The 16,506-nt window shown below is 54.6% G+C and overlaps 1 protein-coding gene across 5 annotated transcripts in view; it reads left to right on the forward strand.

Annotated features, from left to right (window-relative positions):
• The window catches only part of CHST3 (carbohydrate sulfotransferase 3), a 34,447-nt gene extending 19,209 nt beyond the window's left edge, over positions 1-15,238 (forward strand). For 4 of the 5 annotated variants that reach the window (XM_077894895.1, XM_077894894.1, XM_077894897.1 and 1 more), the window contains exons 2-3: positions 7,634-7,858; positions 9,058-15,238. In XM_077894895.1, the coding sequence (XP_077751021.1) occupies positions 7,719-7,858; positions 9,058-10,351 (1,434 nt within the window). In that variant the 5' untranslated portion in view covers positions 7,634-7,718 and the 3' untranslated portion in view covers positions 10,352-15,238. Of the gene's footprint in view, positions 1-7,600; positions 7,859-9,057 lie in introns of all 5 variants that reach the window. The other variant, XM_077894899.1, reaches the window with a different exon arrangement.
• Positions 15,239-16,506: the final 1,268 nt, after the last annotated feature.

A 16,506-nucleotide genomic window follows, 5' to 3' on the forward strand; every position in this document is an offset into this window, starting at 1 on the left:
CTTCCTTTTTTTAAAGATTTATTTCTAGAGAGAGAGAGAACATGAACTGGGTGGAAGAGCAGAGCGAGAATCCCAAGCAGCATCCACATTCAGAATGGAGCTCAGTGTGGGGCTCGATCCCACACCCCTAAGCTCTTGATCTGAACTGAAACCAAGAGTCAAATGCTTAACAAACTGAGCCACCCAGGTGCCCCTATAACCACTTCCTTTTATATGGACAGAGTAATAAATAAGCATGGTAAATTCAAACGATACAAGAAGGTATATGTGAAAAATGGGTCCCCGTTCCCACCCCTATTTCCCAGTTCCCCGTAACCACTCTTGCCAATTTCTTGTTTTCCTCTCTAGAGAGATTCTGTGAATGAGCGTTTGTGTGTGTGCACCCCCGATTTTATACAGATGTTTGTAGACCTTGCATTTGCCCCTACTTTGTATCACTCATGTCTGGAACGGCATTTCACATCAGTCCACACAGAGCTGCCTCTTTCTTTTTAATCACCACAGAGGATTGCACTGGTAAGTGTACCATCATTTATCTACCTGGTTTGGAGGCTTTTTTTTTTTTTTTTTTCCAAAGACAGACGCTCAACCACTGAGCCACCCAGGTGCCCCTCAAACTAGCTCTTTTGTCCTGAGTTTTTATTTTTGTGCCTGTTGACAGACATTAGGGTTATGTTCAGCCTTTTGCAATTATGAACAGTTTACTATTGTGTGTGTCCTCGTATCTGTGGGGGTGTATCTGCAGGATTAATTTCTGGAAGTGGAACCCCTGGGTCAAAGAGTGTGCATATTTAAAATGGTGATGGTTTTGCCAAATTGTCCTTCAGAAAGGATGCTCTCATCAGCATTACCAGAAGATCCCGTGTGTTAGGACGGAACAGGCTATATGCTGCAGTAACACACCCCCCAGATCTTAGTGGCTTCACCCCACAAAGGCTTATTGCACTGCATCTGACACAGGTTTGGGGGCTCTCCCATCAATAGCTCAGGATCTAGACTAAGCCAGCTGCAACATGTGGCCTCCAGTGTTGCCACAGCAAGAGAAGACTGTGTCTGAGGAATGTGTAGGATCATCGGAAGGACCAGGCCTAGAAGTGGCTCACATCGCTCCAACCTACATCCCACTGAGTGAAACCTGGTCATACGCCTCAACAGGCTGGGGAAGGTGGAGGCATGCGGGGGCTTGATGAGCGCCAAGTGTTTGCCAGTTTGCCGATTGTTTCTCCATAACTTTACCTGTAGAGTAGATTATAGAAGATGTTGTCTTTCAATCTGGTATGTGAAAAAATGGGCCCCATGTGTCGTTTCCATTTGCCCTCATGTGCTTTCTTTAGGCAACTGGCCTCAACCTTTCTCTGCCGTAGTACCCACAGCAGCTTATGTTCACACTTAAGACACACTCCAGTGGGCTTGCCCAAATTTTGCCAGAACCCAGAAAACATTTTGTGGGGAAGCCCTGAGACTTTTTAAGTTTTGGCTCTTATTCATAAAAACATATAAAGGCATGTGAGTAATAATATAAAATTAGCCGTGTAAAGATCTTTGCCAGCTGTGGTATGGAATGGATTGGCAGCGGTTCTGTGCAATTTCCTAGGCTCTCGGTAACTCTGCCTCCACTCTAGTTCAGGAAAGCACAAGCCACGTGAGGGAGAAAGATGGGGCTCTAAGAACTTTGCATCCATTGCAATTCTTTTCAAAAAAGCAGGGTTTTTTTTTTTTTTTTTTGCCAATTTTTGTCTTAACTATTCTTAGTAACCTTCACCATTCATGATAATCTGCAACGTTTTGTTCAGTAAAGGGCTTTATGGGCTAAGCTAAGGGCTTGGAGGGTGGATGTATGAGGCACATGTGCTTGAATGGAGGGTCTATGTAAGAGGAGACTTGGAGTTTGGGCTGGCATTTCGGGTTGACATCAGATTGTAGGATGCCAAACTAAGAGGTGGTGAGGAATTTTGTTTGGTAGCCAGTGAGGATCCTGTAAAGTTGGGAGGGCAAATTGGTTTTATTTCACCTGACAACTCTAATGGATTGGTGCTGCAATAAGGTTTATGAGGCCACATGCAGTCGCAGCTATGGAGAGGACATCGATGAGTGATGTCTGCTCCAGGCACAAGACACGTGAGTGGTGGTGTGTGGTGCCGTGTATTTGCCATCCCGGTAATGAAGCTTCTTAAGTGGCCTAAGCTGTGAGAGTGAGAGTGCTACACTGGGGCAGGGCCATCACTAACCTGGGAGACAGAAGACCCGTGTAGTAGTTTGAGTTTTGTCACCATCCACTTGTATCCTTTAGTCTCTCTGAGCCTGAATTTCTATAGATAAAAAATGAGGAAGGGCAGGTAAGAAAATTTCCAAGTCCCAACATTCTGCAGGATTAGGACAAGAGCTATGTTTTGTTTTTTTCATGATCTAGGGGGAGTAGTATACAGGATGCATTTCTTTGGACAACCTGGACCCAGCTTCCACTGCAGGCCCCGACTGGACAAAGCCCAGAGTGGGGGTCAGCTCCGACCCAGCCCAGGGTTGCAGGCTGAGTGTGAGAGGTGTTAGAAGTGCCTTTGCTGACAGGCAGGCCCTGGGACTGTTCTCTGGAGCCCTGTATTTCATGTGCCTGTTGGCTTTAGGGTTTACACGGGATGTTTTGCTCACGGGGCTGAGCAGGCCCTGATGAAGCAACTCTCAAATGGGAGCAGAGAGTGTGTTGTCCCACATCCCCACACTGCAAAACAGGGCTGAGGGGCAGCCGGGGTCAGTCCCAGGCAGAGCTGATGCCCCGAGAGTCTGTGGCAGCCCCATCCCCACCAGGCTGGCCCTCAGCCCGGTCCGTGGCCCACCTCGTGGCTGTGGCCCACTTCTTCTCACAAGTTCTTGGATGTCCATTGTTGCCGAGGTGAGACGCACCTTCAACTTTGGCCGCTTCTCGTCTGTCTCTGTCTTGGCTGGGGCTGGGCGCAGGCCCGTAAGGAGGTCCTAGAGGGGTTTGTTCTTGGGAGAGGAAGCTAGAGTCCTGGCCTGTGAGCAGGCTCGAGGAGGAATGACAGCCCCAAGCCGCGCAGGGGAGCATCAGCCAGACATCCATTTACGTCCTCACTCTCTTCTTCCTTCACTCCCTGGTGCATCCAACAGCCCTTAGGCATTTACTCTCCTGTCAGACACTTGGCTTGAGATACTGGAGCCTTGGTCCTTGCCAGGCCCTCCTTACCTATGTGAAACGGAACCCAGCTTGGACAGGCCACTGGATGGGCTTCTGCATTCCCCACGCAAAGATGGCCTACCTCAGGGGCAGGCCCAGCGTTGGAGCCCTTCCTCTCTGCCCTGCCCTCTGTCCTACTCTCTGGGGGATTCAGAGGCAACTCCAGGAAGCCCTCCTGAGGTTTCCCCTCACGGGCTTTGGTGGCATCGTGTGTGGGGCACCTCCCCTATACCCCCGGGCTGTGGCCCACGGGATGTTGGTTTAGAGTTTTCCACAGGGGCCTTCACTGCACCCCAGAGCCCCCCTTCTGGCCTCTTGCCCTCTCTCAGCTCCTCTTCTCGGGGTGGCTCTTCCTCCGATGGAACAGAGGGAGGAGCAGAGCCTCTGACGGCTGAGGCCCAGCCCCCTCGGTGCTCTTGGCCTCTGCATGCGAGGGGCGTGCAGTTTTGCTGCCTGATGCAATGTCTGGCAGGGCCCATCCCTTATCAGAGCTCCATTCCCAGCAGACTCGGAACCCCACCTTCCCCTAGGGGAGGCAGGAGCAGACTGGGAGGCATCCAAGTAGAAAACTGTTGTCTAGTGAGGGCCCCCTCGCTGGGCAGGAGAGAGGCCTAAGCAGAAAGGCCCCCGAGGGGAGAGGAGCAGAGGGAGGTTGGTGCCTAGAGTTGGGGCCTTAGCTCAGCCCACTTTCTCTTCAGTTCTCCCACACTAAGATTTATGTGGGATACCCTTGGCGGTTTTCTGGCCTCCTGTCACTAGCACATAGCTGTGCAGGCTTGAGCTGAAAGCCCCAAGGCTTAGTTTCTTCATCCTCAAAATGACATCCCAGATTGACAGTGATAATTCCAGAGACTGACAGATGTGAAGCCCCAAGTGTGAAGCTGCACCCATAGTACACACGCACAGTATTTGCCTGTGGTACACACCTGGCACATCCCTATAGTACACACTCAGGGCATATGCTCAGAGCGCACACCCACAGCGCATGCTCACAGCACACACATCGTCCACTCATCCAGGGGACAACTGCTTTTTCTTCTTCGTGTGTCCCACTGACTTAGAATGAGCGAGCAACTCCCGCTGGGCCAAATGCTTTGGAAATGGCATTCGTCCACTCGTTCAACAGGTATTCTGGGCACCTGTTCTGTGCCTGGTACGCCCAGAGTAGGACACGGGGATTCTGGGCACAGAATACAAGGATGCAACAGATGGACGAAGCTCTCCTTTCTCATGGACCTACACGCCAGGGGCTGCATTAGGCAAGAAACCAGTACATCTCGGGCCAGGAAGGAAATAAAGCAGGATGCTAAGAAGGGAAGGGAAGTGCTGGGGGAGGGGAGGTGGTCGGCGTGAGGTTGGTGGTCAGGGAAGGGCTCCCGGGGAGGACTCCCGAGCCGAGCACTGGGTCTAACTGGGCCAAGGGCTGTCCCACCCCCTGCTGCATCCAGGCACAGCTGGGCTGGCCCGTGCTTCTGGCCTTCTTCACCATTGGCCCTGCTGCCCTGGAAATGGGATCTCAGCTGGCGTCTCCCCTTTTCCTTTGGCTGTCACATCACTTGCTGGGTGTCAGGGGAGAAAAGATATCGAGTATTCCCTCGGGGGGCGGCGTCTGCCAAGAGAAGGAAAAGATGTTTCATGCTTCCCATGAGCTAAGCAAGGGTGCACTATGGGTTTTGGAAAGGAGGTAAGCACAAAGGTTTGACTAGTGTTCACAGATGTTCACAGACCCATTTCTTACAGAGGGCCTCTGTCAGGAGCTTTGCCAGGTGACCCCACATCCTGGCCCCATCTTCCTCCCTCATGACCCTGTGACTTCCTGGCCCCTGGGGCCCCCTCTGCACCTCCTGGGTCTAAGGACCTCCCACATTCCCCCAGGACCTCTAAACCTCCCTTACCTCCCCGCCCACCACTGTCTGGGCTTCCAGAGCTAAAGCTAGGAGTGGCCTGCTGGGACAGGGCGAAGGAGCCAACAGCCTGCCCTGTGTTTTGTGTCAGAGAGTTTTCACCATTGCTTCTTCCTTTTAGGGCCGGGAAGGTTCTTAGGAATCCTGTATTATTCAGGGCGGTTAGGGGACTGGGGTGGCAGCTCAAAAATAGAAACAGTGCTTGCAAGGGAAGGGAGGAGAAGGCACGGGAGCTTCATCATCAAGACAGCCGAACTTCTAATCTTACCAAAGACCCAGAAGGGCCAGATCAGCGAGGGCAAGGCAACTCCCTCCACCCACCCCTTCCCCTTCTCCCCTCTCATATTTCATGAACACTTACAGTGCCCCAAATACTATTCCTCATGGCAACCTTATATACAGGTTTTTTTATATGCTACAGGTTGAGAAACTGAGGCCCAGAAAAGTTAAGTCACTCATACAAGGTTAGACAGCCTGATAGAGAGGAAGAGAGGACTAGAACCCAGGACTTTTGGACCCGGCTCCTTCTGCTTCCCTCATATTGTCAGACACAGGCAACTCTCAGCCGAGAGATGAGAGGGAAGAAAGTCAGGATTTCAGTCCCTGGTGCTCTGCAGACTCAGCGTTGGGTCTCACCCTTCCAGAGGGACGGGTGGCCTCGCACCCCACCATGGACTAAATGGGGAACCTAGCTCTGCCCGTCATTCTGCAAATTCATGTGACAGCCTGCCAAGCACCAGCTTTGACAGGTTTGCTCACTCGTGTTTTGTCGGGCAGCTGGTATATGGTGGGTGCCGTTCCAGACACAAGTCCCTACTTCAGGGGACTCGGAGTCTGAGAAGGGAAGACAGACAGACCATCAGCTGGAAAGCCCAACCATACGTGCTATGGAAGGGGTGACTGGGGAGCAGAGAGAGGCTCGAGTGACCTGGAACTTGGGGAGGCGATGAAGGCTGCTGTTGGAGGAAGCTGGGACAGGTGATTTAACCCCTCGGCCTCAGTTTCCTCATCTATAAAATGGGATAGTTGCTACCTAATAGGACTGTAAGGATCTGATGAGGAAATGCAAATCAAGTGCTTAGCTTGGCACCGGCCACAGAGCTGTAAGCACTCAATAAATTTTGGCTACCCAAATAATTCCAGTTGGCCTTTCCAACCAGAATGGAAGCTTCCTGAGGGTAAGGACCAGGTCTGCCTGTTTACTGCTGTATCCCCAGAGCCTAGACCAGTGGCTGGCACAGAGTGGGTGCTCAGAAAGGAGTTGTTTAGTGAGTGTGTGGGGAAAGGCCCAGGAGAATTAGGAAGGGGCAGGAATATTCCAGTTGCCCTGGAGCTGGCCCTGCAGGCCTCTTCCCTCCTGAGCCCCTCTCCAGTCACCCACACTCAGGACATCTCGCCACCCCTCTGCCCCGCACAGCTGGGTGCCGCCATCAGCTACCAGGCTACACATCTGCCTCCTTGCGTTGCAGAGCCCCCACCCCCCTGCCTTCCCCAAAGGACATGCTCTGACTGTCCCTCTGGCCACTTCCATTGTATGATGCAGGTGCAGTCATGGGACCTACCTTCCTGCCCTCCTGCTCCCCCATGTTGACGTCAGCTGCTTTCTGTGGGAATATCCATCTTTTCCAGAAGGAGAGATGATCCTGGGTGCCCTGCACCAGGTCATGAGACTTCTCCACACTTGGAGCAAATAGTAACCCGTGGATGAAGGTCCTTACGGAAAAGGGATAGATTTTTCAATGGGGGGCGGGGGGTGGGTGTTGTGCTGGAATCTGGGGCTCATGATGCAGGACAGGGGTGTGTGTGATGGTGAGGAGGAATGCAGGAAATGGGCACCATCAGGCCGTGCTGTATTTGCCCCAGCTTTTAAAATTGTATGCATCTTCCATTGAGGGTCATTTATTCCTTTATCCATTCTGCTATGTGGTGACCGTGCTCAGGTGTCTCCTGTGTGCCCAGCCCAGTGCTAAAGGATAATGAGGGTCCTGGACAAACTCCCTGCACTCCACAGAGGGATGATCAGTGTTGAACAAATCGCTACAAGTGGGCTCACATTATGACAGTCTCAGGTGCTAATAGGAGTCTTTGCGTGGTGGTGGGCACGGGGGAGCCCTAACCTAGCCACCGGGAGGCTGCTCCAGGAGGCTGAGACGCGAGGGCCATGTAAGGGATTTTGGAAGGGACCAAGTGAAGGATCTAGTATATGTATTAGGTTATTCGCATCAGCACTCATAGGGCCATCTCCATCATTTTTTATTTAGGTATTTGTAGTCTTTTGCAAATGCAGACACTTTCTTACTGCGCACTTGCCCTTGAGTTACGTGTGAGGTCAAAGGATAAATTGATGGAAGTGGGATGAATGAATCATAGGGCTGATTGGCATTTGGAATGATCTGATCTCACCTCTCTTCCACTGGGAGAGTGGGTCTGGGTTTCTGGCTGCCTAATCAGGGCCACAACCCTTGTAAGTTGGGTGGAAAAACTCATCTTCATTCCTCATCTCCAGACAGGGGTGTCCTGACCACCGGTCTCTTCACAGGACAAGGGTGTCCCCCACCTGAAGACGACCAGCCAGGCCCTGAGTGATGCTCCTGAGCTGAGTGCCCACCGCCCCACCCTTCCCCATGGAGAAAGGACTCGCTTTTCCCCAGGACTGCCGGGACTTTCTGCACAGCCTGAGAATGAGGAGCAAATATGCCCTTTTCCTGGCTTTTGTGGTGGTGGTTTTTGTCTTCATTGAAAAGGAAAATAAAATCATATCAAGGTGAGGGATACAAGCACAAGTCTTCCTTATCAGGGAGGGGCGGATGGGGAGAGAGGTAGCTATAGGGCTCTTCGTGGACCTACAAAGGCAGTCCTTCAACCAGTAATCATCAGGCCCCTCCTGTGCCCGGGCAGTGGGCCTGCACAGGTCCTCAGGACTACATAGGGATAACACTTGGGCTCTGGACTCAGGCAGCCTGGGTTGGAATCCTTATTCTGGCTCTTTCTAGCTGTGACAGCTTGAACAAATTCACTCTTCTGTGTCCTAAGTTCTGTAAAATCCGGTTAACGATGGGGCTTTCCTTATAAAGATTAAATCAGGACATGTAAAACATTTACCTCAGTGCCTGGCAGGCAGTTGGCATCTAATACTTGCTGACCATGACTATTATTATTCATTTACTTCCTGGCTAGGATGATGCCTCACATTAACAATCCATAACCAGCCCGAGGCCATGGTTGAGGGCGAGCCCATGGAAAGGCGGGGTCCTGGTACACAAACCCTGATGGGCAGGGCTGCCATGTGCAGCCGTCCAGGTTGTATACTGCTAAATTCTGGGGCTGTGCACTCACCTCGACTACACTAGGAATGCCACCCCCTGGAGGTGGCATTCCACCTTGTGCAGTGGTTCTGCTGGAGAGCCTGCTAGACACAAAAAGATTTCTAGACCTGCTCTCCCAGCACAACACCTTCCAAGAAAGCAGCCGCCAGGGATGGCCTGTGTAGCAGGCACTGTGCCACCGCCCCACCTGGGTTCCTCAGCATGGACTGTTCCACTTGGGGCCCACAGGGTCCTACTGCCAGCCCCTGCAGCTCTCTGCCAGAGAGCTTTCTGTCTCCCCGCACACGGGTAAGCTAGGGATACCTCTGGGAGCAGCCTTTAGCTAAGACCAGCTGGAGCTTCACACCCTTGAGTGAGACAATCCTCGGGTGTGCCCCTGTGGGGTTGGTTTGCCCACAGGGACACCTGCTCACCCTTTACAGACCTCTTTTTCTCCCCACCTCACCTCCTACCTCTCTACCAGTTCTCCCCGTGATCATGTCCCGGCTAAACTCAAATCCTTGCTCCAAAGTCGGCTTCCAGGGAAACCCAGCTAAGGGAGGCCTGGGGTGATGGCCCCGGGAGGATGCTTCGGGTTGCACAAGGGATGGCGCCTCCGGTAGCTCGCTGACCCCGATTTCCCTTCTTTCGCCCCTAGGGTGTCAGACAAGCTGAAGCAGATCCCACAACCCCTGGTGGACGCCAACAGCACCGACCCGGCCCTGATCTTGGCGGACAACGCGTCCCTCCTGTCCCTGAGCGAGCTGGATTCAGCCTTCACCCAGCTGCAGGGCCGCCTGCGGAACCTGAGTCTGCAGCTGGGCGTAGAGCCCGCCGGGGAGGCCGAGGCCGGGCTGGAGGCCGCGGCCCGGGAAGGGGGGCCACCCCGGCCCACCGAGGCCCGGCCGCGGCGCCACGTGCTCCTCATGGCCACCACGCGCACCGGCTCCTCGTTCGTGGGCGAGTTCTTCAACCAGCAGGGCAACATCTTCTACCTCTTCGAGCCGCTGTGGCACATCGAGCGCACCGTGACCTTCGAGCCCGGAGGCGCCAACGCGGCGGGCGCGGCCCTGGTCTACCGCGACGTGCTCAAGCAGCTGTTCCTGTGCGACCTGTACGTGCTGGAGCACTTCATCAGCCCGCTGCCCGAGGACCACCTGACCCAGTTCATGTTCCGCCGCGGCTCCAGCCGCTCGCTGTGCGAGGAGCCCGTGTGCACGCCCTTCGTCAAGAAGGTCTTCGAGAAGTACCACTGCAAGAACCGCCGCTGCGGGCCGCTCAACGTGACGCTGGCCGCCGAGGCCTGCCGCCGCAAGGACCACATGGCGCTCAAGGCCGTGCGCATCCGGCAGCTGGAGTTCCTGCAGCCGCTGGCCGAGGACCCGCGGCTGGACCTGCGCGTCATCCAGCTGGTGCGGGACCCGCGCGCCGTGCTGGCCTCCCGCATGGTGGCCTTCGCCGGCAAGTACGAGGGCTGGAAGAAGTGGCTGGCCGAGGGCCAGGCGCGCCTGGGCGAGGAGGAGGTGCAGCGGCTGCGGGGCAACTGCGAGAGCATCCGGCTGTCGGCCGAGCTGGGCCTGCGGCAGCCCGCCTGGCTGCGCGGCCGCTACATGCTGGTGCGCTACGAGGACGTGGCGCGCTGGCCGCTGCAGAAGGCGCGCGAGATGTACCGCTTCGCCGGCATCCCGCTCACGGCGCAGGTGGAGGACTGGATCCGCAGGAACACGCAGGCGGCCCAGGACGCCAGCGGCATCTACTCCACGCAGAAGAACTCCTCGGAGCAGTTCGAGAAGTGGCGCTTCGGCATGCCCTTCAAGCTGGCGCAGGTGGTGCAGGCCGCCTGCGGGCCCGCCATGCGCCTCTTCGGCTACCGGCTGGCGCGGGACGCCGCCGCCCTGGCCAACCGCTCCGTCAGCCTGCTGGAGGAGCGGGGAACCTTCTGGGTCACGTAGGCCGCCCTCCTCGTCAAAGGCCCACCTGCCTTGCTCGCGCCCCGGCCGCCCCTGAGACGGTGGCTCCCGCAGAGAGGGTGGGGGGCGCCCGGCCGGCGGCCTCTCCCGCGGGCCAGGCCGTCCCCCCGCCGCAGCAGTAGGCGCCCCCTCCGCCAGCTAGCTCTCCCACCGCAGCCTTGGGGCTGGGGTCTCCCCGAGAGCGAGCCGCTGCCTGTCCGGCGAGGACCGCCAGACCCGGGCCTAAGGGGCCGCGGCCTCCCGGGCAGGCCCTCGCAGGCCCACACGGGCCCAGAACTGTTGACAAGCCTTTTTCTCTCTGTCTCTGTCTCTGTCTCTGTCTCTCTCTCACACACGCACATACACAAAACAGGCATAAATGCCTGCGGACCCTGTGGGCCAGAGTCCGAGGCTTAACCAGAAGGGACTGTGGGCACCGACCGGTCACAGGCTTCCTGCTGTACTCAGTTTCTGGATTTCTACACAATCCAGTGTGCCATCTGCACGGATCCCTGGGGAGGGACCGGAATGGCCCAGAACATCCGAGGATGGCAGTTGAGGCTTTTCAACCAAGAGTGATTCAGTATTTTCATAAATGAAATAGCCATGCTGGTTACTGATGAAATCAGCCCTGCACAGAGCTACGAAACACACCTACATGGGTAAAGACAGTGCCTCTACGTACACCACACACACACACACACACACACACAAACACACAAAACCGTAGAAACGCAAATCCACATATACACATCCACAGTCTTCCTTGTTGCTTTAGGCCCACAGGGTTTAACAATCACACACCCAAAGAGGAGGCTTTAATTACATTTTTAGAATCATTTGGGGATGGGGAAGGAAACATGGTCCCAGGCCATGACCCCATTCCGACCAGATTTGGGACTGAACGGTAGATACAAAATGGCCGAGTCTGTGGCCCCCGCCTGCCTTGGTTTCTCCTGGCTACCTCCTCCGGCCCATTCACGTCCTCCCTGCTGGCAGGCAGGATGTTTTGAAATGGTGGGCCAACTCTCACGTGACTGCAGCCCAAATGCCCCGTCCCAGCTGGGCTGGCTCCCTGAGAGCCTGTCCATGTTTGAAGGCTGCCTCGGGCCTGACTGGAGCCAAAAAGCAGCTCCTGAGTCCTGCCATTTCCAGTCAGGCCTTGTGTGGGGCCGGGCCTAGGAGAGAATGCAGAGTGCTCTTGGGGGAGAAGTCACATCAGGGTACCCCCTCCCCTGAGAAGACGGGGGACAGAGGTCAGCTCCTGGTTGGTCACCATGGTTACATGGTTAGTGTCTGGAATTCCAGCTTTCAGGGCTCTGGGAAGAGTGTTGCTCAACTTGGGATAGGCTGGGTGTTTTATTTGGACTTTTAAAAAAAAAGTTATTTATAGTTTGGTATCTTGTTTTGTGGCTATGTTTCTGATTTTGTTTCTGCAGGAGTGATGCTTGGAAGTGATCTGGGCTTGAGGGGGCTGGGAGGACCAGCAGGGAGCACTCTGGCTCCTGCTGAAGGGAGAGGAGGAGGAGGAAGAGCTTTCCCCAGAAGGAACAGAGCCTAGGCGGCCACCTGGCATCCTGCAGTGCCCCACGGGCTTTTCTGTTTGAACCCCATGTGGAATGAATCTCAGAAACCACCAGGGTTCTTTGCTGTCTATCCAGAAGCAACATAAATCAGCTCTCACCCTCTCCCCGAGATGAGGCCTGATTTGAACATCTCTTCCAGGTCCAAATGCATCTCCTGGGGGGTCAGGGGCCTATGGCCAAACAGCAAATGTCCCCAAACTGGGGAGCAGAAGTGAGTCCACCTCAGAACTCGAAGAGCTGCCCAAGTTCACAAGGGCTGTTTCTCATTTCCTGGACAACTTCTATGTCAGATCTGTCCTGTTGTCAAACCCAGAGGGCTGAGTTTCGGTTTGAGTAACATGGGCACAAGGGAAATAGAGGATCTGAGTCCAGCTGGTGCTGCCATGGGGAGTGTGTCCTGGCCAGAAGCTGCTGTTTGAGAGGGTGGGACCTTAGCCATTTGTGGGGTCTGTTATAATCACTGCATTTGGAGCTGCTGGGTCTCCATCCCCATGGTCTACAGCCATTCAAGGGGGTCTCCAGCCTTGGGTTTCCAGCCCCAGAATAAGTTGTGCAGGGAGCTGGCTCTGATTTGGGGTCCAAAGGGACTCCAGCTCTGCAAACTTGACCCCGGGGCAGAGCGAGACCCAGATGTTTCTGCTGGCTGCTCCTCCCCAGCCTCACCCTGCTCCCTGCACTGTTCCCCACCTGTGGTTGGTGGGGGCCGGGGCAGGACAGAGGCAACCACCTCCATCTGGGGCTCTTCTTGGGGCCCTCCTGGTGTGGACAGTAAACTGCTTCCTTCCTTCCTTTGCCTCTGGGGCCGAGGCATCCACCTCCGAGCTCAGAGGACAGTGCCGAGAATGGACCTTTGGGACTTCTCAGGACATTGACAATTTGTACACTGCACGTTGACTTAATTTATTTATTTTGTGACAAAGGAGAGACATAAAATGCCTTATTATTTGCAGGGACTCAAAGCTGTACCCAAATCAAGACAAAACAGTGATAAAAAGCGTTGACTCACGCCATGCACACAAGGACTCTCGAAGATGATTCAGAATGCAAGAGAAGAGTAAACCCAAGGGCAGGGGGTTGCCCTGGCCCCAGGGTATTGTTTAAGGAGGTACCTTGGTTTTCTCTTGTTGCTTTGAAGATGCGACTTCTAAGGCCCTTTCTGCTGTATTCCCTTTGCCCTGGTGTCTGAGACAGGACACCACGCGCGTGAGTGTTGCCTTGGGGCTCAGCAGCGCTCTGGGAACCTTTGGGGTTTGGGGAAGGACAGGGTGGGGGCAACTACTGACTTTCGACTCTGGGGACCTAGTGGGGGTGCATTTGTGGTTTTCAGCAGGCAGCTGGGCTGAGGAAGGGGGTCCAGCTAAGGCAAGTGCGTCCTTTTCCAGCAAGGCCGGCACAGGTTTCTCTGCTCTTGCCGGCTCTACCGGAGCTTTCCCCCCACATAGCGTCCACCTGCCTGCAGACAGGGAGCAGTTGAGGCCTTACCTCTGAGGCTGCCAGCTTCCCCGGAACAAGAGGTCCATTCAGCAATGAGTGTTTACTCATTTTCTTTTTCTTGACGAAGACCTCTTTAGCCTGGCCTATATAAATAGTACAGAACATTCCAGACCTTAGTGAGACAGGGGAGTGTCTTAACACCCACAGGCTGTCACCACTGCCTCCTATTCCTGGTTTCTCCTCCAGCCTTCTTTGTACACCTTGGAGGGAATAAGGCGCCAGGTTGGGGGTGGGAGTCTCAGGGACCAGTCGGTGGGGAGCAGGGTCCTTGAGTCCCCAGAGGGAGGAAGAAAGAAGCAGATTCGCAGCTCCGTGGCACCCTCCCACCTACTGCCCACCCCTCACTGCAGGTTATCACCAAGCTCTTCCTGAGGTTGAGACATGAACAAATTCTCACCTTTGGTCCCTTTATGTGATGCATACACTTGAAAATAAATAAGTAAATGAATAGGAAAAAAAAGTTCAATGAAGAGTTTACTCGCTGTCAGTACTCTCAGCCTGGATGGAAGCTTCTGCCCAGGGCTGGTGTAAAGGGGCAGCAGCTGACTGGAGCCCTGAGAGCAGAGGGCCTACCCCACCCATCACAAGGGCATCTTTCCCCACCACCTCTGCCCTGTCTGATGATGGAGTAAGTTCCAGCAGGAAGTCAGGGGATCCCTGTCCCAGAAGATGCACGCTTGGCCCAGAGATGGAAGCATCAGATGGTCTGGTCCTGACCCCAAGGGTCTCTTCCAGCCCTGGTGGACCTTTCCCACATTAGGGGGGAATGGACCTGTTTTAATTGACTCTAGGGCCTGCCCCTTCATTATGAAGGATTATGAAGGACGGGAGCCGAATACCAGATGGCTGCATCCCTGAGGCGGTCCCCTGGTCCCCTGGTCCCCTGGTCCCATCCCCGAGGCTGAAAGCAAAGATGGGTCTTGAGGGGATGCATTCCCAAGGCAGGAAGAAGAGGGGGTGGGCATGGGGAAACGCATCCGCAGAAGCCGAGTAGGCCTTGCTGATCTGCGCAAAGCAGAAGGAGCATCGGCTAAAGTCCGGGGGGCCCAAGGTGGCGGGTTTGCTAGTGGAGATGCCAGGACGTGGTCCAGCCAGATGAGAGGCGGAAGGCTCCTTGGGCACCTCCTGAATGCAGCCGCATCAGCTCCCTGCTGCCCACAACGTCAGGAATAGTGGCAGCTGCCCTTTACCTCAACAGGATGAAACAGAACCGACAAGTTCAGATGTCTTAAGAGCTTTGAGATCTTTTGGTCTCATGTGCTTCATCATTCCGTGACTGTGCCTGGAGGCCGGAGCAGTTGTGTGTGTCCACGGGTATGGACGCGGTGCCATCCCCATGGGCCAGCTCATAATGTAGACCAGGCATTTTATTGGGGGAAATACCCTGCTTCCTCTACCATTGGGAGTGAATCGGGCACCCCAGAAGTCTCCATCTGGTCCGTGTGTTCTAGGCCCCCTGTGCCTGGCTCCCCTGCTCCCTCCTGGGTCCCACAAACTCCATTTTTTTGCCAAGCCCTCGGCCCTGTGTCACAGTTCATGGTCATGTGATATGGGACCCTCCCTTCACGGCCGTGTGTGGCCGTGTACATACGTGCAGCTCGCTGTGCTCGGCCACGTGCCTCCCAGCCCCCTTGCCATCACGTGCCCCGCTGTCCTCGTCACGGCTACGGTCGGCCGTCTCCTGGAGACGCAGGGGGCTGCCCTTCAGAGAGCCCGCCAGGGTCTGCTTTGTGGAACAGAATGTGAACCATCGCTCGATGGCTTACTTGACTTATTTAATTAAAAATGAAAACACGCAGCGAGCAAAGTCTCCAATGTGTCTCTGCCTTCCTTTCGCATTCGTTCTCAGCAGCCATCAAAAATTAACAAGAAACAAAATTAGCAGCAGTAGGAAAGGGGTGCTTCTAGCCTGAGGCAGGGCAGAGGAAAGGCCCTGAGAAGTGGAAGACTCGGGGAAGCATGGCTAAGTGCAGGGGGTGTGATGATCCTTTTACGTCACCAAGATGGCAGAGCTGGTGGCAACTGTGCTTGGAGCCGGCTGCAAGGATGAGGTCTGAGACGTGAATACCCCGGTGTTACAGGGCAGGGACAGGAGCATTGGCTAGAGGTCAGGGGACCCGGGGACAAGTCCCGGCTTTGCCACTGTCTGGCCCTGTGACCTTGGACAAGTCACTTCCCTCCTCTGAGCCCTAGTTTCCTTGAGAACGAGGCATGTAATCAGCGACTTACAACTGCTGTTCCAGAAGTCAGCTGAAAAAGCAGGCAATGCCCTCTCGCCCGGAGCAGCTACATATCGATCTGCTTCACATGTTGAAATGGCACCTAAGAGTCCTTTGGCCTTCAACAAAATCTCAAAAACCACATGAGGTGATCGTCAAAGACCCTTTCGGCTAAGAAATGGAATGGGGTCCTTTCAAGTCGTTATGACCTGACTCATCACTGTAGTGCCAATTAGATTTTGGCCCTTTTGTCTCCTAACAGCCACCTGGAGACAATAGGCATCTCCCAAGGAAGAGGGTTCCTCTTTTTTTTTTTTTTTTTTTTATTGGAACCTGAGAAGACGTTGCTGGTAAAGCTTTGTGGGTTTTGGGGCACAGGGGAGACAGGACAGCAGCAGCCATGAAGAGGGAGAGAACGACTGAGCACTCGTGAGCAATTGGGTACCTGGAGTTGGAGGGAGGTGACAACAGAGGGAGGCATGATGTGAAGGAATGGGACCCCTTCCCCAAAACTCAAACCCGTACCTCTGCCATTTCACCCAGGCCAGGCCTTGGGAACTCAAACCATCTTCCTCCCCACCCTTGAAATACAGCCGTTTGCAATGACACCCCAACCTGAATATCTCTGCCACCCCACCCCCAGTCAGGTGCCATTGCTGCATCCACTCTTCTGGGGACTGCATATATTTAGTTTAATTTCTGGGCTATGTTTCCTACCACAAATGACCTCCTGGAGAAACAAATTGCCATAATCATAGAGCAGAGAAGCCTGGAGACCTTCCCACCCACTCACGCCCTCAGTCACCAGCACAGCCTGGAGACAACCTTCCTCCCTGCTCTCAGGCCTCTTGGGACTCCT

Source organism: Canis aureus, chromosome 4 (assembly GCF_053574225.1).
Source record: "Canis aureus isolate CA01 chromosome 4, VMU_Caureus_v.1.0, whole genome shotgun sequence".
NCBI classification, from domain to species: domain Eukaryota; kingdom Metazoa; phylum Chordata; class Mammalia; order Carnivora; family Canidae; genus Canis; species Canis aureus.